At 35.3% G+C, this 25225-nt stretch overlaps 1 protein-coding gene and 1 long non-coding RNA gene across 2 annotated transcripts in view; one reads left to right on the top strand and one right to left on the bottom strand.

Moving 5' to 3' along the window:
* The window catches only part of SYDE2 (synapse defective Rho GTPase homolog 2), a 41924-nt gene extending 25286 nt beyond the window's left edge, over nt 1-16638 (top strand). The window contains exons 5-8 of the mRNA XM_058303232.2: nt 46-172; nt 5274-5455; nt 9161-9392; nt 14553-16638. Coding sequence (XP_058159215.1) covers nt 46-172; nt 5274-5455; nt 9161-9392; nt 14553-15049 — 1038 coding nt within the window. The 3' untranslated portion in view covers nt 15050-16638. The remainder of the gene's footprint in view (nt 1-45; nt 173-5273; nt 5456-9160; nt 9393-14552) is intronic.
* LOC131279728 (uncharacterized) overlaps nt 1-25225 on the bottom strand; it is a 99013-nt gene that overhangs the window by 57563 nt on the left and 16225 nt on the right. The gene's annotated exons all lie outside the window — the stretch shown is intronic.

Raw genomic sequence — 25225 nt, forward strand, 5'->3', positions numbered from 1 at the left:
CAATTTATTAAATTTACCATAATGTGGCTGTCATTTTATTTCTAGGTAGTAGGCCTGTACCGATTATGTGGTTCTGCAGCAGTCAAGAAAGAACTTCGGGAGGCTTTTGAGAGAGATAGCAAAACTGTTGATTTGTGTGAAAACCAGTACCCAGATATAAATGTAATAACAGGTAATAAATAGATTTTATTTTATGTAGTCATTCTGGAAAGACTACATATGCAGGAAAGAGAAGTGAAATTCTGTTTTGTAACCTAAACTTAATTTGGTTTTATTCTGTAGTTCTGGATTGGAAGAAGGCAATCTATTAGCAAAACTTGGAAGTGGGGAAACTACATGATTGTATTGTACCTGCTAAAGGTCAAATTACCATACTGGAAGTGGTGAGAAATAGCTAGATGGTTCTCTCAGATGAACCCAGAACTGAGAAGGAAGATCATATGGTCATTTTCATATTTTTATTTTAATTGATTCTTTCCTTTTTTTTTTTTCACTATGTAGTTAGATGATAGTTTCCTTTTAGTAGATGATACAATAACACTTCCACATTGAGACATACAGGTAGTTAGAAGGGATGAAAGGTAAGGAGCTGGTGACATATTAATTATTTGAGGCAAGTGTTTGTAATTCTACAGTGATCTTTTATATTTGTTATTCCTGTGTGTTTAGTGAAAAGTTCTCTTAAAAATTATCCACTAATCACTAATGTTATAGTGTTAAAGAATAAGTAATGGAAGATTATTTGTTTTGTTTTGTTTTCTCCACTTCAAAACTGAAGTTTTGTTGTTTTTTTCCCTCTAATAGTTTTTTTTTAATTAGAGAAGTTGTAGGTTTACAGAAAAATCATGCAAAAATAGAGTTCTCATATATCCCCCCTCACACAATAGTCCCTTTTATTAACACTTTTCATTAGCGTGGTACCTTTGTTACAGTTCATGAAAAAAATATGACTATAATTATACTATTAAATACAGTCCTTAGTTTACATTAGGATACATTGTGTTGTACAACCCTATGGTTGTTTTTTTCCTCCCTATGGTTGTTTTTAAAATTGTTGTTCTACTAACATATATACAGCCTAGAATTTCCCCTTTTTACCACATTCAAGTATATAATTCATTGGTGTTAATGGCATTCACAATGTTGTGCTACTATCATCACCATCTATTACCAACACTTTTCTATTACCCCAAACAGAAACTCTATACCAATTAAGCATTAACTCCGCATTCCCTACCTTCAAGCCAGCTCTTGGTTACCCATATTCTAATTTCTAACTATGGTTCTGGTTATTGTAATTATTTAATATTAGTAAGATTATACAATATTTGCCCTTTTGTATCTGGCCTGTTTTACTCAACATGATATCTTCAGGGTTCATCCATGTTTCCCATGTATCAGAACTTCATTCCTTTTTCTGGCTGAATCGTATTTCATTCTATGTGTATACCACATTTCGTTTATCCATTCATTGGTTGATGGACACTTGGGTTGCTTCCATTTTTTGGCAATTGAGAATAATGCTGCTATGAACATCAGTGTGAAAATATCAGTTTGAATCCCTGCTTTCAGTTCTTCTGGGTAAATTCCTAGTAGTGGAATTACTAGGTCATATGGTAATTCTATATTTACTTTCTGACGAACTGCCAAACTATCTTCCACAGTGGCTGCACCATTTTACATTCCCACCAGCAATGCATATATGTTCCTATTTCTCTAAATCATCTCCAACACTTGTAATTTTCTTCATTTTTAATAGTAGCCATTCTAGTGGGTTTGTAATGGTATCCAATAGTAGTTTTGATTTGCATTTCCCTAATAGTTAATGATTCTGAACATCTTTTCATGTGTTTTTTGGCCATTTGTATTTCCTCTTTGGAAAAATATCTCTTCAAGTCTTTTGCCCATTTTAAATTGGGATGTTTATCTTTTTATTGTTGAGTTGCAGATTTCTTTACATATTCTAGATATTAAACACTGGATATGTGGGTTCCAAATATTTTCTCCCTTTGCATAGGTTGTCTTTTCACTTTCATGATAAAGTCCTTTGACCCACAAAAGTTTTTTTAACTTTGATGAGGTCCCATTTATCTATTTTTTTTCTTTGTTGCTTTTGTTTTGGGTATAAACTTTAGGATACCATTGCCTAATACAAGATCCTGAGGCTGATTTCCTACATTTTCTTCTAGGAGTTTTATAGTCCTGGCTCATATATGTAGATCTTTGATCCATTCTGAGTTAATTTTTTGTATGTGGTGTGAGTTAGGGGTCCCCCTTCATTATTTTGCATATGGATATCTATTTCTCCCAGCACCATTTATCGAAGAGACTGTTTTTTCCCAATTGAGTGGACTTGGCAGCCTTGTCGAAAAATCAATTGGCCATAGATGTAAGGGTCTATTTCTGAACTCTCTGTTTGTTTCCATTGGTTTATATATCTATCCTTGTGCCAGTATTATGCTGTTTTGATTTACTGTGGCATAGTAATAAGTTTTAAGATTGGAGTTTTTGTTTGCTAAAGGCTGCCAAGGCCATATACCAGAAATGGGTTAGCTTTTACAGTGGGGGCTTTTTTTTATTGGCTTACAAGCTTACAGTTCCAAAGCTGAGGAAAGTGTCTAAATCACGGCAACATCAGACAGTTCTCTCTCTCCAAGAAGTGGCTGCTGGTCTCTGCCTTCTGCTCTGGGCTTTGTTGTTTTCTGCTCCATCTGTGGCTTTCCCTCTCAGCTTCTGTGGGTTTCTCTCTGAGGTCCTGTGACTTCTATTTTGGAGGCTCCCTCTCTCTGTATTCATTCTATGTATAAGGGATTCCATTATGAGGATTAAGTACTACCCTGTACTACACCTTTCTGAAGTAATCTAATCAAATGGACCTTAACTGAATCTAATCAAAAGGTCTCACCTACAATAGGTTCACACCCACAGGATGAATTTATTTAAGAACATAAGATTTTGGGGTTCAAGAAAACTTCAAACTTCTGTGAAGTTTGAAAGCTTCTAGGAGTTTTATAGTCCTGGCTATTCCTTTCCTTCTCCTCACTTAGGTTTAGTTTGTTCTTCTTTTTCTAGATTCTCCAGTTGTGAGGTTAGGATTCTGATTCGAGGTCTTTATTCTTTTTTAATGTAAGTATTTGAGCTATTAATTTCTCTCAGCACTGCCTTTGCTGCATCCCATAAGTTTTGGTATGTTATGTTTTCATTTTCATTTGCCTTAAGATATTTCCCTTGTGTTTCTTCTAACCATTGGTGATGTTTAAGAGTGTGTCACTTAATTTGTACATATTTGTGGATTTTCCAGTACTCTTTCTGTTACTGACTTCTACCTTCATTCCTTTGTAGTTGGAGAAGATACATGTATGGTTTCAATATTTTAAAATTTATCGAGACTGGTTTTGTGACCTTATACATCATCTGTCCTGGAGAATGCCCATGTGCACTAGAGAAGAATGTGTATTCTGTGGCTATTGGGTGAAGTGTTCTATTTATGTCTGGTAGATCTTGTTGGTTCATAGTATTTTTCAAGTCTTCTGTATCCTTACTGATCTTCTGTCTAAATGGATCGCATTAGTGAAAGCGGTATATTGAAGTCTCTTACCACTATTGTAGAACCATCTATTTCTCCTTTCAACTCTGTCAGTGTTTGTTTCATATATTTTGCCATTAGGTACATATATATTTAGGATTTTTATGTGTTCCTGTTAAATTGACCCTTTTATCAGTATAGTCACTTTCTTTTTCCCAAATAACAGTTTTTCACTTTATGTCTATTTTATCTGATATCTACTTTACCCCAGATCTCTTTTGGTTCTATTAATATTTGTATGGTAAATTTTTTCTATCATTTCATGTTTAACCTAATTTTGTCTTTGAATTTAAAGACACAAACATAAACAGAAATATGTAAACATCATTTAGTATTGTGTGTTTTTATCCATTCTGCCAATCTCTTCTTTTTAATTATAGAGTTTAATCTATTTACATTTCATGTAATTACCGACAATGCAGGCATTTCTTCTGCCATTTTGCTGTTTGGTCTTTGTAAGTCTTATACATTTTTTGTCTTTCAATTTTTCTGTTAATGCCTGTGCTCGTGTTTGGCTTTTTTGTATTGCACCATTTTGATTTCCTTCCGGTTTTCTTTCTGTATGTATCTTTCAGATACTCTTTATGATTACCATGGGGCTTGAAGTTAATATATAACAATGGTTTATGATTTGATACCAGTTCATCTCAATAGCATACACATATGTTCCTTCACTGTCTTGTTCCCCACCCTTTTTGTTGTACTTATTACAAATTGTATCTTTATGCATTTTATGTCCCAAACCATAGATTTATCATTACTTTTTATGCAATTACATTTTAGAATCTGTAAGAAGTAAAAAAGTGGAGTTACATACCAAAACATAAAATACAGTTTTACTAACATTTATTATTTATTATTACATGGTTACTTTTACTGGAGGTCATTGTTTCTTTATGCCACTTTGATCCATTGTCTAGTATCCTTTCTTTCAGTCTGAAGAACTCCTTTTAGTTTTCCTTGTAGGGCAGGTCTCAGGATACAAATTTCCTCAGTTTTTGTTTATCTGGGTATGTCTTGATATCTCCCTCATTTTTCTTTTAATTGCACTACTTTTCTTTTAAAGATTTATTTTATTTATTTAACCACCAACCTCCCTCCTCCCCCCACCATATATGCTTGTTGTGTGCTCTGTGTTCACTTGTCTTCTCTTTAGGAGGCACTGGGAACTGAACCTGGGATCTCCCATGTGGAAGAGAGGTGCTCAATTGCTTTAGCCACCTCAGCTCCCTGCTTTGTTGTGTCTCTTATTGTCTTTCCTCTTTATCGTATCATCTTGTGTCTGCTCACTGCGCCTGCTCACAGCCCCAACTCTCTGTCTTGCTCCTTTCTTCTAGGAGGCATCGGAATTGAACCAGGGACCTCCCATGTGGTAGACTGGAGCTCAATCACTTGAGCCACATCTTCTACTCCCTCCCTCATTTTTGAAAGACAGTCTTTCTCCATATAAAATTCTTGGTTGACATTAGTTTTCATTATATGTATATATTTTAGCATGCTTTGAAAACAAAGAATACAAAATGTTAACATTTTAACATTTTATGTTGTTGCTTTTATTGTTATTGGAATATTAAAATGGTTGGCCATAATAATACTTAAATTTTAGAAATCCGTTATTGTCCTTTATTTCACTCCAAAGACCAATCAGTAACTGTCTCTGTTTTTTGTTTTGTTTTGTTTTCTAAAGGCGTTCTTAAGGATTATTTAAGAGAACTTCCTTTTGCTCTGATAACAAAGCAACTTTATGATGCTGTGTTAGATGCAATGACAAAAAATCCTTTAAAAATCTTATCAAATAACTGTGACAATGACCCAAGTGACTCTAAGCATACAGTTGACCTGCTGGATTGTCTGCCTGATGTTGAGAAGGTAAGTGTTAATCGGTATACATTTTTCCTGGTAGAAGCTAATGCATTATACTTTGCTTCAGGGCTACAAATAATATTTTAGGTTTTTTTATATTTGTGATACTCATATATTTATTTTTTAATTTTTATTTATTTTTTTAAGAAGGTACCTGGAGTGTTGTACATGGAAAGCAGGTACGCAATGACTTGAGCTGCTTCTGCTCCCAATTTATTTTTACTTTACCATTACTGCTTCTTAATCAGTATAAACTGCTTCTTAATGAGTAGGTAGAAACTTTAAGTAAGCTCAACAACTTTGTCCAGTATTTTACTGTGGTCCTGAATGCCCTGGACTCTGTTCAATTAGATTAGCATTTTTCTCTCCTTTGGGTGAGGAAAGAAGAAGAGCTTACAAAGAGATAGAGAGAAGTGGAAAGGTAGGTTGAAAGGGTAGAAATATTCCTTCCTCAACACTAGCTGAAATTAAAAATGCTACTTTACAGGTAAAGAAAATGAGTGTCATAGATTTTAAAACCCTTGTGAATATTGTAGTCTGCCCCGTGACTTGTGGTCTTTCTGGGGTTTTTTTTTTTTTTTTTTTTAATATACTTTAAGATTTTTTAAAAAAGATACTTAGAGATTAGTAATCGAAGAAAATGTGGCATTGGTATGGAGAAAGTGGCCATGGTGGCTGCTGGGTTTGGGGAATGGGAGGAAGAGATGAGATGTGGAGCTGTCCTGGGTGGTGCTGCAGGGACAATTACCGGACATTGTATGTCCTCCCATGGCCCACTGGATGGAACGTGGGAGAGTGTGGGATATGATGTGGACCACTGACCATGAGGTGCAACAATGCTCAGAGATGTATTCACCAAATGCAATGAATGTCTCATGATGATGGAGGAGAATGTTGCTATGGGGGGAGGAGTGGGGTGAGGGGGTGGGGGGTATATGGGGACCTCATTTTTTTTAATGTAATATTAAAAAAATGAACAAAGACAAAAAAATAAAAAATAAAAAAAAATAAAAAAATAAAGATACTTAGAGTACATATATGTTATAGAGGACTCCCATTTGCCCTGCTCCCTACCCTTCCCACATTATCTCACATTAACAATATCCTTCATTAGTGGGGTACATTTTTTACATTTAACGAACACATTTTGGAGCATTGATGTTAAGCATGGATTATAATTTACATTGTAATTTACACTCTATCCCACACAATTTTGTAAGTTATGGCATGATATAAAATAGTCTGTATCTGTCATTACAGTGTTATTGCAGGACAATTCCCAAGTCCCGAAAATGTCCCAATATTGTACCTGTTTTTCCCTTCCCCTCCCATCAGAACCTCCAGTGGCCACTGCCTCCACATCAATGATAAAAGTTCCTCCATTGCTAGAATCACAATCAGTCTATAGTAGAATATCAGTAAGTCTACAGTAATCCATCATTCATTCCCCAATCCTGAGGATTTTGAGATGGTGATGCCCACTCCACCTCTAACTGAGAGGGGGCTTAGATCCCATGGGCCAGGTGGATAGGACCATCTTGCTTGCAGTAGCAGACTCTCTCTGTTCCTTGGAATGGTTGTTGCCCATCATCATCTCCTTATTAGTTGTCCTGGATGAGTCCAATGAACTGGAAAATAGGTGCTGCAACTCTGTTGAGATTTAGGATGGGACATGACTCCCAGGGTTGAGCCTCCCTGGCACTGAGGGATTACTACCAAGCACCAACTAGCAATGCAACTGGAAAAAGACCTTGACCAAAAGGAGGAAAAGGTAAAGACAAATTAGTTTATATAGTTAAGAGACTTCAAAGTGAGTTGGGAGGACATTCCAGAAGTTACACTTATGCATGTCTCAGCAGGATCTCATTGACTGTCAAAGTAAATACTACTTCAAATAGCACAACTCCTCAGGGCTCTGGAGACATCCAGACACTATAGGCAGGGCAGACATCTCAGTAGTTTCGTACCCTGCCAGTGGGCCCTACCTTGGAATTTATGCTCCCCACTGTGACAGAGTTGGGCTCAGTTGTGGTTTCCCTACACATGACACTTCTGTCCCTTCTCTTTGAACCTGGAATACACCTATTCCAAGAAACTTAAATCTTTGAATTTAGGTTCTGACCCTAAAACCCATGTTGTTTAAATCCTTCTAACAAAAGCTGCATAATATTTCATTGGATGGACTTGACTTTTTTAATCTCTATTACCTTTTTGTAATATTTAGGTTCTGAACCTATTTGTATATATTAATATTTGTACCTAGAAATATCTTTTTAGTTAGAATTATTTATTTAGGATAGAGTCTCAGTAGTACAATTGCTTATTGAAATGGTGTGAACATTTTAACACTCTTAATATGTGTTTTCATATTACTTTTCAAAAGGGATATAGCAGTTACATTTTTGGCTCATCTTACTTAGTAGGCAAAAAAAGATATCTTATTTTATGTTGCCATTCTTTGTTTGCCATTAAGATTTAACCTAAAATATTTAACCGTGTGTGTGTATGTGTGTGTAAATTATTCACAACTATATTTATAATATGCTGATAATAGCCTTAAGGGGTCCAGGTATGTGGAATCCTACTTGTTAAGGAAATGTATAGTGAATGAAAAACAGGAACAAATATTTATTTATATTGTTTTATTATTCATATATTTCATGTGTTTTAATTTCAAAATACCATTTATTGTCTTCTCTGGTTTCCCTTCTTGTTTTCATTCCTTCCCTTAATGGCCAAACATTGAAAAAATGTGCCCTTTACTGCTCAGTTAGGACTCAATCCATTGTACTATGGCTTCCTAGCTCATCTCTCTGAAATTGTTCTTGCCTAGGTTACTAATGAACTTCTAATCACCAAATCTAGGTGTCACATTTGGCACCAGAAATAATTGGTCATTTTTATTTCTTCTTTATTTATATGATTTTGAACTTATAGTTTTTACATTCAATACAATTTTGGAGAAGAAATTGCACACTCATTTGTTAAAGGATTAATCATATGATACCAGTTCAAAAAACCAAAGAAACATCATTCCTTCTCATAATTGCTGGAAACTAAAAAAAATACTGCTAACCATTCTGCCTCTTGAGTCAAAACCCCTTATTAGTTTCTTCAGTAAATCTTTCATTTCTAAATATACTACTCTTCCATTTTCTATGATTTATCTACTTAAAATATTTATTAGTTAAAGAACATACTGGCCTTTTAAAAACAAGTCATTCATAGTCTGGACCAAGATAAGACATAGCCATGTTTTGAGATGTTTAGCTTCCTAGATTTAAGTATGATAATCCGTTGCTTATGATTACAGGTTGTACTTGTACTTAAAAATGGACTCTTACCCTTATCCTCTCTACATCACAGCCTTTGCTGTTGTGGTTTCAGAGGAGGAAAGAGAAGGGGGTTGAGGAAGCATTTTTTGAGGCACTCCAGATGAAGTCTGGAATGCATTTATGAGCACTTTATGAAGAGTGCCATTTTAACCATTTAAATGTAAATGGATTAAATTTTAGTATTGGAACCTGAGAACCTTGTGTAATGTTATAAGAAAATGCTTTTGAAGTGCCAGACATACAATTTACAAACAAATGTTTGCAATGGCTCTTTTTAAAGTGACAGGATATCTACTTATATTTTCTGCTATAAATTGTCTCTTTGAATTCACACCTGTAAACTATATTAAATGAATTTCAATTCATTTTAATTTAGGCAACCCTAAAGATGCTGTTGGATCATTTGAAATTGGTGGCTTCTTATCATGAAGTGAATAAGATGACCTGCCAGAATTTGGCTGTGTGCTTTGGACCAGTATTATTAAGCCAGAGACAAGAGACTTCCACCCATAATAACAGAGTCTTTACTGATTCAGAAGAACTTGCAAGTGCTTTGGATTTTAAAAAACATATTGAAGTTCTTCATTACTTACTCCAACTTTGGCCAGGTAATAAATTTATGGAAATATTTTTCTGTTTCAATGATGGGGCTTTTGGATTAGCTAATTATTGAATATTCCCATATATAATTGATATAATTCTTTTCTAGATTTTCCTGAATTGATACCTGTCTGTCTTAAATTTCTCCATTTAAAATTTCTGCCTTCGCTGATATTATTACAAACATAAAGATAAATGTACACACTTTGGATTTGGTCAGACCTGGATTTGAGTCCTGGTTGTGCCACTTATTGGCAACCAGATCTTGGACAAGTTTCTCAACATCTTAGAGACTTGGTGTCATCTTTTTTTTTTTAAGACTTATTTATTTATTCACCCACCCCACCCCCCATTGTCTGCTCTCTGTGTCCATTCGCTGTGTGTTCTTCTGTGTCTGCTTGTATTCTCATTAGGCGACTCTGGGAACCGATCCTGGGACCTTCTGGAGTGGGAGAGAGGCAATCATTCTCCACCTCAACTCCCTAATATGCTGTGTCTCTTATTATCTCTCCTCTGTGTCTCTTTTTGTTGTGTCATCTTGCTGCGCTAGCTCTCTGCATGGGCCAGCACTTCTGTGCAGGCCAGCACTCTGCATAGGCCAACAGGCCAGCACTCTGAACAGGCCAGCAGGTCAGCACTCTGCACAGGCCAGCACTCATGTGGGCCAACTTGCACATGGGCCAGCTTGTCTTCACCAGGAGGCCCTGGGCATTGAACCCTGGACCTCCTATATGGTAGATGGGAGCCCAACTGCTTGAGCCATATCCACTTCCCTTGGTATCATCTTTTGCCATATGAATGTAATAATGTATTTATAGAATTTATGTGAGCATTAAATGAAAAATTATCTATGTAAGGGTCTCAGTTTAGCTCTTGGTACATAATAGGTACTTAGAAAATATTAATTTCTTTACTCTTCATTTCTAGTTCACCCTAAGTGATTCAGAATTCCTTGTTCTCCTTGAATCAGTTCTTCTTACTTTCATCTTCACTCTGTGGTTATGGTCATTTTTCAAATGATCTAGGCTTGAACTGACAGTTATCTTATTCCAAAAACCAAAGGCTATGATAGTAAAAATATCTCTTACAAAAGTTTAGAAGTAAAAGGAATATGTATTCAATTACATGTTCTACAAAGGATTCTGCATTTATGTTTCAAAGCTTTTTATCCTCTGGTAATCCCTTCTCCCCTCCCCAACTGCACCCTGTACCAAGCGTAAGGGTACTTAGATGCATCAGGTGGAGCATGGTAGAAGAGTGCTTGGGCAATGGGTCAGACCAGGACTCCGATCCTGGATGCGCTGCTTGCCAGCAGTGTGGCCTCAGGCAATACTTTAACTTGGACCAAAGGGTTGTTACAAAGATTAAGGTAAAACATCTAAAACGAGCAAAGTTCTTCAAGCAAAGTAAGCCCTCAGCGAATGTTCTTTGTTACTGTTGTATTGATGTATATGAGGATATTCCAAAGTAAAAAGGAATGCTTGATTTTGTTTTTTAAAATAAATCAAATTAGTTTTTAAAAGCAAATTAAAAATTAAGCTAATAATGTTTCCAACTTATATACTTGGAAAGTTAACATTTTTATGATGTTTTTAAATACAAGATTTAAATTTTTTAATTTATTTTGTAGTTGATTATTAAAATATCCTGAAATAAGTTTCTCTGGGTACTTGGCTTATTTCTGCATGTGGCATACAACATAAGGAATCTTATGTGTGATCCTAGCATTTTCTAGAACTGCTTTAGTTCTAATAAACTCCATGAATTTGGGAGAAGATCCATCTCATTATTATAATTTCAAATGAAAACTTGCTTCTCTGGATATATCATTAAGTTTACTATCAGTACTTGAGTTCTTTGTCATTAATTCTGTATCAGAGGGCTATGTTCATTATTTTGTAATAACCATCTTAGTTGTGTATTTGGGAGCAAAACCTCAATTTATATCCTGTTATAGAAAAAGAAGATTCAGATTTCATATTCTTTGTATCTTAAAGAGAGCCTTAAGAAAATGTCTTGTAATGCACCACAACTTACTCCAAAAGATTTTTGTTGTTGGTTTTAGAAATAACTGCCCCCATTTTTATAACCTGTTATTTTTCTTTAGTTGTAGTCCATCAGACTAAGGACCAAACAGGGAGGATAATAATGGTAAACAACAGTTAGTTTTGTCCTCTAAATTGCCTGCTGTTAGATTAAAAAAAAAGGCAGAAATCAGGTAAATGTTACTAGGCCTGAGAAAATTGATGGTGACAGAGAGGATAAGGTGAGGATTGAGCCATAGCACATTAACTTAGCGAATGCCAGCCTTGGTGCTGTTAATAGGATGCCTTTGGCTCTCCTTGCTGTGCATTACCTTACTTTTGGAATTTTCTTTTTCTTTTTGGAATTTTCCCCTCTCCAGAAGTAAAAAGAGAAGCGTTCCCAACCATACCCCTTCCTTTTTACTCTATTAACTTTTTCTTCTATTTTGTGTTATTTTTTTTTTAATTTAGGCAAGAAAATAATTTGCTTTGAGCTTTCTATTTGAAAAATTTTGTTTTCAAAGTGATTAATTAGAACCCTAGCAAATCAGCAACAGAAGGTAAAAATCATTTTGCCAAGATTGTTTTCTGCCAAGCCTTAGGGTTCTTTGGAAGCAGTTTTGGAGCCACATTGGCAAGGGGTGGGGGGACAAAGTGGAAACAAATCTCTTTTCTTGACCAGAACAACTTTCTTTTCATCTTTTCTATGTATTGGGTTTTCACAAAAATTTTGCTTCTTATATGAGTTTGCTGTTCTAAGAAGAATGTTGAAAATTTCCGATAGGCCACCTTTGCAATTTACAGATTGGGAAACAGACTTAGAACTTGACTCCTACCTATTCCAGCTGTTTGCTGTGCCACATTTATCATGATGAGTAGATTTGGGAGTAGATTTGGGGCAGTTTTTTTTTGGCAGGGTGGGGGGGAGTTATCAATTTTTCCCTAATCCTTTTTATTTTGTTTTCCTTACTCAGCTGTAAGCATCATGAGGGCAAGGACTGTATTTTGCTAACTCTTATATTCCCAACACTTAGCAGAATACATAACACTAACTAGGCACTAAATATATTCTGATAAATAAGATAATTATACTATAGATAAAAGGCTAATAAACTGGTGATTGAAAACAAAAATCTATTGATAGAAAACAAGATAAGCAAAAATTGAGTTTCTTAGTACTTGTCATCAGGTTTCGAAAGTTTTTCATCAACATTATAAATTGAAAAATTTTTTTTCCATTTGTTGAAGGTGGTTAGTCAACAGTGCTGTGAAAACTACTTGTTTCCTGGGGTTAAAATTAGCCATTTTCTCTGCTTTTATAATAGGATATTATTCCATTATCAGCAGTTAAAAAGTGAGGTTGATCTTTTAGAAACTATAATTTAAGTGTAAAAGAAGTAAAATGCCAATTTAATTTGTTTTTACAAATATTTTCCAAGAAAATAAACAAAAAATGTTTGAACAGGATCTTTGTTAAACAATTCCAAGCTCCTGGCAACAAAATGAATCTAAATTTTTCAGGTGAATGTCAGAAAATGCAAGTACAGTATGACAAACTTAGATACAGTCAAAAGATGTGTGATCGGATCATAGACCAGATGATTTGAACATTAACCGAGTACAGTATTTTGCTGGTGAAAACAACAGGCTTGACAGCTAAGCCCTAAGAATAGGAATAGCACAAAGAATGAAGGAGACTTAGGGGAGATAAGCAGCTGGAGGATAGAATGGAATAGGAATAATTAAACAGTGGAAAATTCACATATCTGTTCCCTCATTACATCAGGTAATAGCCTGGAAAATCCATATTAATACTGATATCAAAGATCAATTCAAAATAAATATCAGACCTTTATTTTCTGAAAATTTTAGATCATGAACTTTTAGCTATCAATAATGGTATATAATAACCATGATAATATTGCAAGTAAATAGAAACTTTTAAAACATACATATATACAGTTATCAAATATATTAATAAAATTAAGTAGAAAAATAATGTGGTCTCTGAAAAATTTATTAATATCACTGTAAGTCTGGAAAACTAGAACCATATACATATTTGTATGGTGATTTAATTTCCTTTAATTTTGTGCAATAGCAAACATAACGTTTGTTCTATGTTGGAGAGTATAAAGTTGTTATATTATCATTGGTTTATATTCCCTTTATTTTAATGAAGGATAATGAAAGGCCATATAAATGGTGAGGCACTTACTAAAGGTGAATAAACAAGCAGAAAAAGAATGGTATTATGGAAAATCTTTAATAGCTATGGCTCTGCATTTTAAATTAAGTTTGTTTTATATACAGAAGAGCCTTGGACACATACTTTGTTCAATATACATTAAAGAGCATCCAGTAAAACCTTGTTTATTATAAGGCAATATGTGTCTCTATGGAAATCTTCTCTATGGACAACACAATGCATACTTTCAGAAGAAATTAGTTTTAATATGAGGAATGTTATTTGTTTGTTAGAAACCTAACCAGAATGGGAAAATAAAATATCTGTGCTATTTTCAGGCAATAAATGAAGACTATTAGTAACTAATGCTGAATAATCAAACTCAGGTAATAAGTGGTAAAGTCTAGTATTCGTGTATGTTATCAAAGTGAAATTTGGGCTGCTTAGTGAAGTAAATTATGACACTGCTGCTAATAGAATTGCCAAAATAAATAAATAAATAAAAGATCAGAACTTTTAAAGTAATCACTTGAGATGCCTTCCCCTCATTTGGATGTTAGCAGATGAAGGACCTTTTTGTTTTGTTTACACATCAACATGCTTTGCCTGCTTTTTTCTGTAGCTTTTAATTTAGAAGAAGCTACCAGCTTAGCTAGTGTTTGAATTATTGCTAGATGATAATTAACTTGCACAGAAAGTCAACATTTGAAGTTTGATTTATTTGGGTTCATTATGAAAGAGCATGAATCAGCACCACTAAACACTCTACTAGGCTTCTATCCCTAATTTTTATTTTGTCTGGTAATAGAAAAAATGGTTGTGGAATGCTTTCTTTTTATAGTGTGCATGTTTTATTGCATGTTTGTTGTTGATTATTAAATGGCTTATCTGTAGTTCTGTTTTTTAAAGGCCAGCTAGATTACTTTCACTAATGCTTGTTTATTGTTCCTTTCTAGTGCAACATTTAACTGTCAAAGAATCAACAGACAATTTGTTCCCAGAGCAGAAATCTCTGAATTATTTGAGGAGGAAGAAAGAACGGCCATACATGTTAAATTTGAGTAGTACTGAGACATCAGGACTACTTAGGCCAAGACAAGCCCGATTAGACAGTCCACTTAGCAATCGTTATGCAGGTGACTGGAGCAGCTGTGGAGAAAGCTACTTTTTAAATACAAAAGAAAATGTAAATGATGTGGATTATGATGATGTCCCTTCAGAAGACAGAGAAAATGGAGAAGATTATAGCAAAATGGCTGGACCAGATATAGTGATTGAACAGCCAATTCCCATATCTAAAGATTGCACATTTCAGACATATTTGACAATGCAGACAATTGAGTCTACTGTGGATCGAAAAGTCAATCTCAAAGACCTACAAGAAAGTATTGATACTTTGATTGGAAATCTGGAGCGTGAGCTCAACAAAAATAAGCTTAATATGAGTGTTTGAGATTGAATGTTTTTGTTTTTTTTATGTCTTACAGTTTCAAATCAGTCCTCACTTTCTTTTATCTCCCACAGTGTTGTTTTCCTTTATTTACTCTTGAAATCTTCAGTTAATTTCTAATAAGTTCATATGGTACAATTACAAACTATTCATTAATCTAATTTCGACTTATCCCATTAGAAAATTTTTCTGGGGATAAAGATAATTTGGATTTCTTGTAGCTATTTTAATAAATCTTGCTGATTCTATTGGTATAACTTTTAAATGCACATACAAGGTTCAGATAAGTTTTTAACCCCTCAAGATTTTTGTACATTATAGGAACTGCTCTTATGTAGCTGAGACAGACTTTCCTTTTTAGAGAAATGTTATAATTTCTCAGTCAGATTTGTAGCATGGGTCAATGTATCTGTAGTATCACTTGGTCACATTTCATTTGCAATGCAAATGTTGCTATAAAAACGCTTTTATAAATAAAAGTGAAATTATACAAATATTAATGTATTCTGTCTTAACATTCAGTAATATTTAAGTTTATTAAAAAATTAAATATTTTTATAATCCTGAAAATATGTATATAAGTGCTTATATGTATAGGTATTAGAATGGGGAAGGGTAACTGTATAATCACATGTATCATTAAAATATATGTCACAAAGTCAAAATATTAGCTTAAAAATATCTTTTTCAGGGAAAGATCATGTAAGTTAAAGGAGGAGCTATGTAGAAACACTTGAGTGAAAAAGGAAACTATTACTTTAGAAGCATCTGAATGGAAACAGTAAAAAATTTCTGTATCCCCTATGAAATCTCATCTTTTAAATTAAAATCCTCTACCTGAGTTCTTAAGGGATTCAGTAAGTAGATTTCTGCAATGATGACTTAAATTTTTTTTAAAAATCATCTTTACCTATTCTATGCATTTTTATATTCTGCTTTGTTTTAAATATTTATTTGCATTAGTAAATTTATAACATTGACTTTATAATTACTCCCATTTGTTTCTAAAGAAATCTTTCCGGTACACCACATTATTGATTTTTAAAAATTAACTTATTTTGGCTATATGTAGAAGGTAGTCATTATAGCAATCACAGCAGTGTTTAGAAATGTATACTTAGAAGTCTTTTTAAATTAAATCAATGTATTTTTTTTAAACTTTTATATCTATGAATTGTGTAATTTTAAAATTGTAAATATTTGAATTACCAAATTAAAGTTGTAGCATCCATTAGAAAACTGACTTCTTTCTGTTTTTCTAAATATTAAACTATTTATTCTATGTAATATACATGGATAAACAGAACGCCTTGTTTTTAATTTGAAAACCCAATTGTTTAAAAACCAAATGAATAACTATTTTTATAAGAAATTTTCGTTTTTTAAAACCCTGTAGAATGATTCAAAGTACCAAAAGGATATGTGAGAGGTATATGTATAGAATAAACACTCAGAGAAATGTACTTTTAAATGTATTGTAGGAAGACTGTCTCAGTTTTCTTCATTTTGTTTGCTCTATCAGGTATATTGTGTATATTGAATAAGTTGTCCCAGAAATGTAAAAAAATTTTATTAAAATATTATAACCTTGGTGTCATGCTGTTAATTATCATACTGACTTTTTTAAAAAAGATTTATTTATTTATTTCTCTCCCCTTCTCCCCATTTGTCTGCTCTCTGTGTCCATTCGCTGTGTGTTCTTCTGTGACCACTTCTGTCCTTATCAGCAGCACCGGGAATCTGTGTTCCTTTTTGTTGCGTCATCTTGTGTCAGCTCTCCGTGTGTGCGGCGCCATTCTTGGGCAGGCTGCGCTTTCTTTCGCGCTGGGCAGCTCTCCTTATGTGGCACACTCCTTGCGAGTGGGGCTCTCCTATGCGGGGGACACCTGTGTGGCACCGCAATCCTTGCGCGCATCAGCACTGCACGTGGGCCAGCTGCACACGGGTAAAGGAGACCCGGGGTCTGAACTGCAGACCTCCCATGTGGTAGGTGGACGTCCTATCCATTGGGCCAAGTCCTCTTTCCTCATATTGACTTTAAGGATCACTTATATTAATATTATTCTTTTAAACAATGGTGTTAAAGTATTAAACCATCATGTATTATCCATAAATATAGGTAATAATATTTATTTGTCCAAAATTGAATCTTCCAGAATCTGAAATACATTTAAGGCCCACATTTATTTTGGATGGGAATAATATTAATCTCTTCATCTTAGAGAATAGTGAACAATTTTTGTTGTCTAAGTCACCCAAGTCATTAACCATGAATCTTTTTTGCTGACTCTGCTGTAGTCAGTAGTTCTGGTTACATTTGAATGCCTTTATTTGGCCTTTTCCTTCACATCTTTTGAGTTTTTAATATCTGCTTTGTATAATTTCCTAGAATCTTCCTTTACTGTTAGACTACCATCTATCATTCCCTTCTGAGCTTGCTAGCACAATTGTTTTTTTAGGACTAAAAACAATTTTAACTCATGTACCTGAATAATATTTTAAATAATTCAGATGGATGGAAAATAAAAAATAAAAGAACTCTTCCCTGCCATCCACACCAATCCCATTTCTCAGAGATAACTTTTCTTCTTTTCTTTATCATTTAAGCAGTATTTGTTTATTGTCCATTCTAAATTATAAGCAATATCTCTTCCCATTTTTGTTAGCTATGTTTTTAGTTCTTTTGGTTCCCATTATAACTTTAATAACCTTTACCTGTTGACCCATTGATTTTTAACAGTATCTCTTGACTCACTATGTTGAGGAAATGATTGAAACTATCCTTCCCTTTCAAGTCATCACTGTCCTTTACCTCCTAACTTCTGTATGTTATACTGCTTTATATAATCAACCTTTATAAATGTATATTATTTGTGGAAACTATAATTGACTCATGTTTTTCCTTCATATATTGGCTCTTAAAAAAACCAGCAGTCCATGGGACAGTATTCACAGGTAAACCAAGTAATTTTTAAACATATATAAAGCGTTATATCCTTAAACCAATGCTGACTTAAGCAAAATGTTCCCTGCATAAATAAAGTTCAACTTGATTCTTACATGCCCATCAAATTCTCAAAATCATGCCTCATGTTAATTTGCTTCATAATTGGGCCATGGCTTTTCCAGATTTTAATTTTTCCTGGAGATATCATTTCCTCTTTTTTTTTTTTTTGCCATAAGAGAAATGCTTTCTTCACTATACACTGAGATCATTTTAAGCTTCTTTTAATAATGCTATTCAATTACCAGAGTGCTTTCAGCTCTCATTCCAAGAGTCCTGAAGTATATTTTTGTCTTTGTTTTTTCTTTGACAGAAGAAAAATACTTATTCACTATAAACCCTCATATCATTTTAAGCTTCTTAACCAAATTTATCAAATTCAGGCAAACTAATTGTAGTTATCACCCGGGCTATATTTTCTTTGCACTGCTATGTTAGTTCCACTTTTTGTTGGGTACCATTCTTTCTTGCATTTGATTTTTTTTTTCTGAAGTATATATATACATTTTTTTCTCCTAGAAAGGTTGTGTGGAAGATAAACATTGAGTCCTTGCTTGTTTGATGAGGCCTTTATTTCTCCTCCATTTTGATTGGATCTGCAGTCGTAGGTTCAAAATCACCTTCCTTTAGAACTTCGAAGGCTTTTTTTTAAAAATTATTTTAGCATCTAGGTTTGTCATAATCCAGGAACAAAGATAATGGTTCAGTATAGGTGGTGAGCAATGGTTGGATTCTGGATATATCTTGAAGTAGCGGTCAAAGGAATCTGCTGTGGGCTGAGAGAAAGGAATAGGGCTTGGCAACTACGGAATGGATTGCCATCAAGTGAGATTGAGACCTCATATTTTAAAAATGACTTTTGGTATTGGATATTAGGATTATTAGTATAGTCACTACCAAAACGCCTGTTAACCAATGCTTCTGCATGGTGATGATGCCGCTAAAATCATTGCTAGAATAAGAAACCAAGAAGACTCCATATATGTCTAAGCAAAGTCCCACACAATTAACTGTCTTTGGAAAGGTTCAGATTGTGTCCTTTTTATTAGAGACTAAAGAAACTAGTTAGTGGTATGGCTCCTGGAAAGAATTTAGTTTCGAGACCACAGGAAGAGTTTCAGGGTTAGGGTTTTATAACATTAATTTCTAAGTGCTTAGATTGTGAAGGAGTTTTACCTAATAAGACAGTTACTTGAGAACTTTGGTATAAAGACAAATGCTCTTTTGCTCTTATCCCTGCCTGTTTTCCCTTTTTAATTCAGTAAGGCTCATATTTGATATCGAAATGCTAGATATCAGAGTTTTGGGTTACATTCTGACTCAGCCAAAAACTGCCTCTGGCTAACTCAGGCAGAAATTGAATGTATTGAAAAAATAATGTATCAGAGGGAAAGCTGATTTAGGTTGCTGAAAATATTTTATACCTTAATCTGGGTGTTGGGTTCACAGATTATTTACATATCAAGTTTTGCATGTTTAAAATTTTGTGCACTTGATATAAGTCATACCTCAGTTTTTGTTTAAAGTAATTTTAAAACTAAAACTGGGAAAGCTGAAGAAATACAGTTGGAAAATAAACAGAAATCGAGATGCTAGGTGGGTAGAATGATAGCAGCCTAGGCTGTGCCTGATGGGTGCTGCTGCCACTGCCTCCAAGCACAGCCCCACGTACACCGCACTCATAAAAATCCCAGCTTCTTTGCATCATTCCTGATTTAAAGTTCCTGATAGAAGCATCATATTGGCTGCTCTTGGATCACACACTTGTGCCACAGTTTCTGGAAGTCAGCAGTTAACCAGTTGTTTTGACTACCATCTTTCCCCCCAACCCATACAATGTTAAATGTCTATGACTCTAAGAAGGGGATTCAGATACAGAGCAGGAAAAAATAGCGACAAATATCCAGAACATTTCCCTAGTCTTCATCTCATTCAATTGCCCATATCCAACCCATCGACAGGTCTGACTGCTGCATGTCCTGAAAATGCACTTTGTCTCTGTTCACACCCTAGTCCAAGCCACCATTAACTCTCAGTCTCTTCCTATTCATCTCTTTGCAACCACTCTCCCCTCTCCAAACCCATGATCCATTTATCCTCAAAAGCCGAAGTAATCTTTTAAAAAAGATAAATTGCATCCTTTCCTAGGTCTTTTCCTTTGCTCCTTGTGCTTTAGCAACACTGGACTTTTTTCTGTTCTCCAAATAAATGGACTTCATTCTAAGAGACTTTGCACGTGGCATTGCTTCTGCCTGGAAAGCTCATTATCCAGCTGTTACTTGGGTGGTTCCTTTCCTCAATCACTTCTCTGTTCAAATGTCACTTTGGAGAGGTTGCCTCTGAAGATCCAATCAGTAGCCTACTCTGAGACTTGGGGAAAGAAGGAGATAAAGATTTCTGTTTCTTGTAATAAGTTTTACGGTACAATTTTTTTTTTCCAATTAAGCCAGTAAAAATAATTTATTGGGAAATGGGGGGAAAGAACAGAGCTTGCTGAGAAATGGGAGAGAAGGACAGAAATGTGCACTGAGATTTGGTGCAGGCTGGTCTAGGCAGAGAGAGCAGGTTTGGGCTTGTGTGGTCACTTATGGTACTATTTGATTAAACTATGCATGTTTATAATTTTGTCAAGTGTAAAATCCAAGTTTAAGAAGAAAAAAAATTAAGTATATACACACTCACTGTCACTGTCTTATCACTGGCTTATTTTCATCATGGTATTTATCACTATCTGAAATTAACTTGTTTGTTTTTTATTATCTATGACTACCCTACTAGATGTAATCTCCATGGCAGCAGGGACATTGTACATTGAGTTCATTACCTTATACTTTGGGACTGTAACAGAGAAGATGTTCAATTAATTGTCAATGCATGACTGTAAACGAATATTCAGTGAATAGTTATCTTTTAGTCAGGAAAAAAGATACTATGAGATACAATGTCTTGATTTTTAAAATATTCACTTCTAAGTAATAAGTTGTTTATGTTTAAGAAAGTGATGTTATCTCTCTCTCTCTCTCTTTAAATGACTTGTATTTCTTTTGGAATTAGAATTCCAAAATAAGAATTTCACCAGAATTTCTTGGGGGAAATTAGTGACTTAAAAAGTTAATGGGTTGGTAAGTTTTGCTTAATTTTTTTTGTGTGCTGCAGAGAAAGTTATTTAAATGATGCATGCTATAAAAGTATACAGGCAAAATATAAACCATAATGTAAACCATTGAACATGGTTAATAGCAATATTTTGATATTTGTACACCAACTGTAATAAATATACCATACACATGTAAAATGTTACTATGGGGGAGAGTGGAAGGGATTTGGGTATATGGGAATCCCCTATATTTTCTGTGATTTTTCTGTAACCTAAAGCTCATTTAAAGATAAAGAAGGGGGGAAAAAACGACACTGGGGGAACATATGGAAGAAATTGTCACTGTACATAAAAGATAACAGATCTTATAGTGATGAAAGACACAAAAATTATTTTGTTATTTTTATTTTTGTATTTTATTTATTATTATTTGTTTGCTTTTTGGCTTTGTTTTGGGGGAGGTTTTGGATGGCAGAAAGGTCACAACTATGGCAGGAGAGGATCATAATGCAGGGTGTTGATGATGGGGGAATGTGTGGGGAGGGGTGCATCTGGGGCGTGCCTCTGTAGCACATGAATATGTTCAACTGGTCATGGGGCATTGTCTCTGTAGGTGGAGTCCCATACAATAACCAAAAAAATGTTGAATTCCCATCCTGGGAAGTACTGCCACATTCTGTATTAGAGCATTAGGAATCCCCTAAGTATTTGGGCAGTGCCTAGTGAAAGAAGACAGACAATTATACCAGGACCTTGATATTGATGGTTGTACTTATGAACCTTTTATTGTGAAATTGAAACAGCCTACTTTTATGTATTGCCTAAGAGTTACCTCCCGAAAGCCTCCTTGTTGCTCAAAGGTGGGCTCTCTCTAGGCCAAACTCAGCATATAAATGTACTACTTTCCCCCTGCATGGGACATGACTCACAGGAATGAGCCTCCCTGGCACCAAGGGATTATTGCCAAGTACCCACTAGCAATGAATCTGGAAAAAGACCTTGATCAAAAGGGGAAAATAGTAAATACAAACTAGTTTTTATGGCTAAGAGACTTCAAAATGAGTTGGGAGGTTATTCCAGAGGTTACACGTATGCATATCTGCAGTATCTCATTGACTGCCAGAATAAACAGTGCCTCAAACAGTAGGGCTCCTGAGGGCTCTAGAGACATCTAGACACTGTAGGAAGGGCAAATAATCTCAGGAATTTGGCACCCTGTCAATGGGCCTTACTTTGGAATATATGCTCCCCATTTTAACAGCGTTAGACTCATTTATAATTTCCCTACACATGTGTCTTCTGTCCCTTTTATTTAAACCTATAAATAACACTATACTTGTTAAATATTTGTCCCAGAGACTTAAATCTTTGGTCTATTCATATGCTGTTTGAGCCCTGAATCTCAGCCAAGTTACACCCAACACCTTCTCTCCAGTTCATTGGACTCACCCAGGACAACTAACAAAAGGATGATGGTGGACAACACACACCCCAGAAACTGGAGAGTGTCTGCAACTGCAAGCAATAAAGTTCCACCATCTGCCCCATGGATCTAAGCCCTCTCTCAATTGGAGAAAGGGAGGGCATCAACATCCCAAAATCCTCAAGATTGAGGAATGATCAAACATATGGGGGAAAGCAACTATGGACTAAAGTAGACTTATTATTATTCTAGTAATGGAAGATCTTGCAGCCTTGATATAAAAGCAGTGGCCACCAGAGTTTCTAAGGAATGGGAGAGGGTAGAACAGGTGCAACATAGGGCATTTTGGGGACACTGGAATTATCTGCATGACATTGCAAAGATGGATAAAGGCCATTATACATTTTGTCAAAACCTATAAAATGGTGTGGCGCAAAGTGTAAACTAAAATGTAAACTATGGTCCTTGGCTAGTATAATTCTTCAATATATGCTCATCAACTGTAACAAATATACCACATTAATGAAAGATGTTGTTAATGTAGGAAGTGTGGGATGGGGAGATCCCATATTTAGGGTATATGGGAATCTCCTATATATATTTTTTGTCTTTATTTATTTTTTATGTTACATTAAAAAAATGAGGTCCCCGTATACCTCCCACCCCTATCACCCAACTCCTTCCCCCATAATAACAACCTCCTCCATCATCATGAGACATTCATTGCACTTGGTGAATATATCTCTGAGCACCGCTGCACCTCATGGTCAATGGTCCACACCATAGCCCACACTCTCCCACAGTCCATCCAGTGGGCCATGGGAAGACATACGATGTCCGGTAACTGTCCCTGCAGCACCAAATGCCCCACATCACATCTCTTCCTCCTACTCTCTACCCCCAACAGCCACCATGGCCACTTTCTCGACACCAATGCCATATTTTCTTCGATTACTAATCACAATAGTTCACGAATAGAATATCAGTAAGTCCACTCTAATCCATATTCTATTTCTCCATCCTGTGGACCTTAGAATGGTTGTGTCCACTCCACATCTATATCAAGAGGGGCTTAGATTCCACATGGATGCTGGATGCAATTCTCTTGCTTTCAGTTGCAGGCATTCTTGGCTCCCTGGTGTGGTGGTTGACCTTCTTCACCTCCATGTTAGCTGAGTGGGGTAAGTCCAATAAACCAGAGTGTAGGAGTTGCTAGTCTGTTGAGGCTCAGGGCCTGGCTATCACATGGTCAGTCCAGAGATTCAGATTCTCCTATATTTTTGATGAAACATTCATGTAATCTAAATCTTCTTTTAAAAACTTTAAAAAATGAATAAATAAATGATGTGTGAATGAAAAAGCATTTCTTACCATAAGAAAGGAAGTTCTCTAAGAAAGCTTCTAAGATGTATCATTTGTTTATCGAAATCACGAGTCAACTATGTCTTCTTAGTTTGGGCCCAAAATACTTTAGTATGTGCTAGACCTGGAAAAATTTGTTTTTCATATTATTAAAAGAATGTTTTCATAAAGTTGAATGAACCCTATAAACAGAAATCTTCTTTATTACAAAGAATATTAGAAACTACTTCAAGGAACAGGCACCACATTTAATGTTTTTATATTTCTCAATGTCAAGTGTTTGTTTTTAGCAAGTAAGAAAAATGACTCTTGCTTTTGGATTGGGCTAACTTAATCCTTATTTGTTTGATGAGGCCAGCTGGCATGCTTTTACCACATTAACCTTGTCTTAATGGAGGTGTAGAGGTAGTGAAAACTTAGTATTGGTCTCAATTTCCTACATACATTTTTGACTAGAAACTATTCTTCAATTTAAACCCTTCCAAGGAGAGTTTAAGACTCCAACTTTAGAAATGTACAATGGATACTCAACCAAGTAAAGGGATTTTCACAAAATCATCCCTTGAATTCAAGACGTTTTTGTGAAAGACTACAAACCTGCTGCTCACATTTTTCATAGCTGCAGATATTGAACAGTGACCATGTGTTCTTGACCTTTGCTCAAGAACAATCAGACAGATGCCAGCCTGTTTGCATCTGGTCTTGCCTGAAAAATTTTTCCCCTGTAGCCATTGAAAACCTCATGTTTTAACCTAAGAGCAAGTTTAAATCATTAGGTAAGTGAAAAGAGCTTGTCTGAACTGGTAGATAAGAAATGTCAGCACATAAAGTGCTGTCTGTCCAAGGTCATGAATTGGACTTTGAGCCAAAGCCCAATCCCGCAGCCTGAGTTTCTGCCTAGGGAACCTCTCAGTGCTGCGGCCCTGACCACTTTTCCTTTTCCTATTTGTTTCCTCTCAACCTTTTCACCCTCTTCTGCCAGCATATCTCGCCCTGTACTCCTCTTACCAGGGGGGTGAGGGAGACCAAAACAACACACCTGTCTTACCCTCCTGACATTTGATAGGAGACACAGGAGCCAGACATACGGAGAGCAAAATGCAGGTTTACTACTAACACTTAGCTGGAGCATATGGCTCGAGTCGGTGACCAAGTGGGCTTCTTGTACATCCCTGTGATCTGACCAGTCTCACCCAGCTGCTGGCAGAGATGGTCAAAAGCTGGCCTCTCCTGGCAGGCGCAGAGCTTGCCAGTGTCAGAGAAAACATGCACATATTGCTACACGCTTGTTCT

This window comes from Dasypus novemcinctus, chromosome 9 (assembly GCF_030445035.2).
Source record: "Dasypus novemcinctus isolate mDasNov1 chromosome 9, mDasNov1.1.hap2, whole genome shotgun sequence".
Lineage (NCBI taxonomy): Eukaryota > Metazoa > Chordata > Mammalia > Cingulata > Dasypodidae > Dasypus > Dasypus novemcinctus.